Source organism: Cicer arietinum, chromosome 7, assembly GCF_000331145.2.
Source record: "Cicer arietinum cultivar CDC Frontier isolate Library 1 chromosome 7, Cicar.CDCFrontier_v2.0, whole genome shotgun sequence".
NCBI classification, from domain to species: domain Eukaryota; kingdom Viridiplantae; phylum Streptophyta; class Magnoliopsida; order Fabales; family Fabaceae; genus Cicer; species Cicer arietinum.
Window position 1 is genome coordinate 56,414,643 of NC_021166.2, and position 1,487 is coordinate 56,416,129.

General features: G+C 35.2%; 1 protein-coding gene across 1 annotated transcript in view; it reads right to left on the reverse strand.

Annotated features, from left to right (window-relative positions):
• The window catches only part of LOC101512260 (large ribosomal subunit protein mL43-like), a 4,103-nt gene continuing 2,616 nt past the window's right edge, over window positions 1-1,487 (reverse strand). The window contains exons 2-3 of the mRNA XM_004510499.4: window positions 560-666; window positions 1-479 (exon numbers count right to left, since the gene is read on the reverse strand). Coding sequence (XP_004510556.1) covers window positions 307-479; window positions 560-666 — 280 coding nt within the window. The 3' untranslated portion in view covers window positions 1-306. The remainder of the gene's footprint in view (window positions 480-559; window positions 667-1,487) is intronic.

The following is a 1,487-nucleotide window of genomic DNA, read 5'->3' on the forward strand; positions in this document are numbered from 1 at the left end:
TACAAAGGCAAAAGAATTTCAGATCTCTGATGAATCTGATACATATTATTATCAACTAACAATACATAACGATGTAAACCAAACTCAGTTTCTTAGCCAAAATCAGATTATAGTTAATCAAATAGGGACTTAACAGGCTAATTTGTGAAGTTTAACTAACGGAATCAATAAAGAAAAAGGCATCTGAACTATTGAAATCCTGGCAATCGGACCAGACAATATGAGAACTTATGCTCACCAGTTCATAAACATTTGATTAAGTGACCAGAGAAAGGCAACTTTCTCATACAACTGGTTTTTCTCATCCTAATATTTCAAAGCAGTTGTCCATGTACCTTGCACACTAGGATGTTTGGTTACATGTCTTGTCCTCAGTTTAATTACTTTCCTTCCAAGTGCATTCCTTAGCCTGGTTGCATGCAGAAGTACCTCTTCCGCATCCATATTCCTCACACATACAACTCGCTCGTTATGATTCTCTGTTTTCAACGAGAGACATAAATTACAATTACGAAAAAACTCATAGAGACAAAGTTACAAGTGAGCTCAAGAATCTTACTGTAAAAAGCCTTTAGATGTGGATGTTGACCACGAATCATTTCAGTAACCACTTCTAACTGAGGATTCGACTCCTTAAACGCTGGCAAATGCGACTCCATAAATGCCCTGTCAAATATTTAAAACTACAGTAAGAATCCCCTGTCCAAAGCAGGAGAGAATCTGTAAAAGATTATTTATAGCAAAGCTTTTGGTTCTAGGTACAATGCAAAGGCGAGCAGAAGGAACACTGTGGTTATCAAAACTTAGAGAAAATTTAAACCTTGTCTCAAACTTGATTGCTAAAAGATTGTGATTTGATGTGACCTGAAGTCGCAGCCAATCAAGCAAAAGGAAAAATAATAAGATATCAGTAAAAGCAACAAAAAAAAAGCACTAATTTTGTAATTCATAAAATTTATTAGTCAGTAGAAAATAGATTGAAGTTCATTATTAAGCTAGGCAAATTCTACAATAGACCAATTAGTGTTGTTAATCGGCGGTCATGGCGCCATCTTTCCACTATGGCGTGGCAGATATTTTGAAATCCGCCATAAGCCATTTGCGAAGGAATGTCCATCATAGCGGCGCAATAGGCCACAATAGCGGATTTTTGGACATCTGCCATCGACTACACTAAGACCAATTAGATAGGCGGTCCACCGTGACATGTTTTGAAAATCTTGTGAAACTCGGCGGAGCTTGACTAAATAGTCTGGGGTGGCCGACATAAAATTACAATATGTATAAAGCAAATAATATTATATAGCAAAAAATTAAGTTATAAAAAGCATAATTAACTTGAAATCATCAATAATAGACTGAGAACTGATACTTGCAGCTAAATTTAAAGAGTTGAATTCTAAAACATGCATCCATTATTTATGTTTCTTTATTCTAAATCAGCAAAATTAGCAATTTAGAAAACAAATTTAGGTAACAAAATCAGC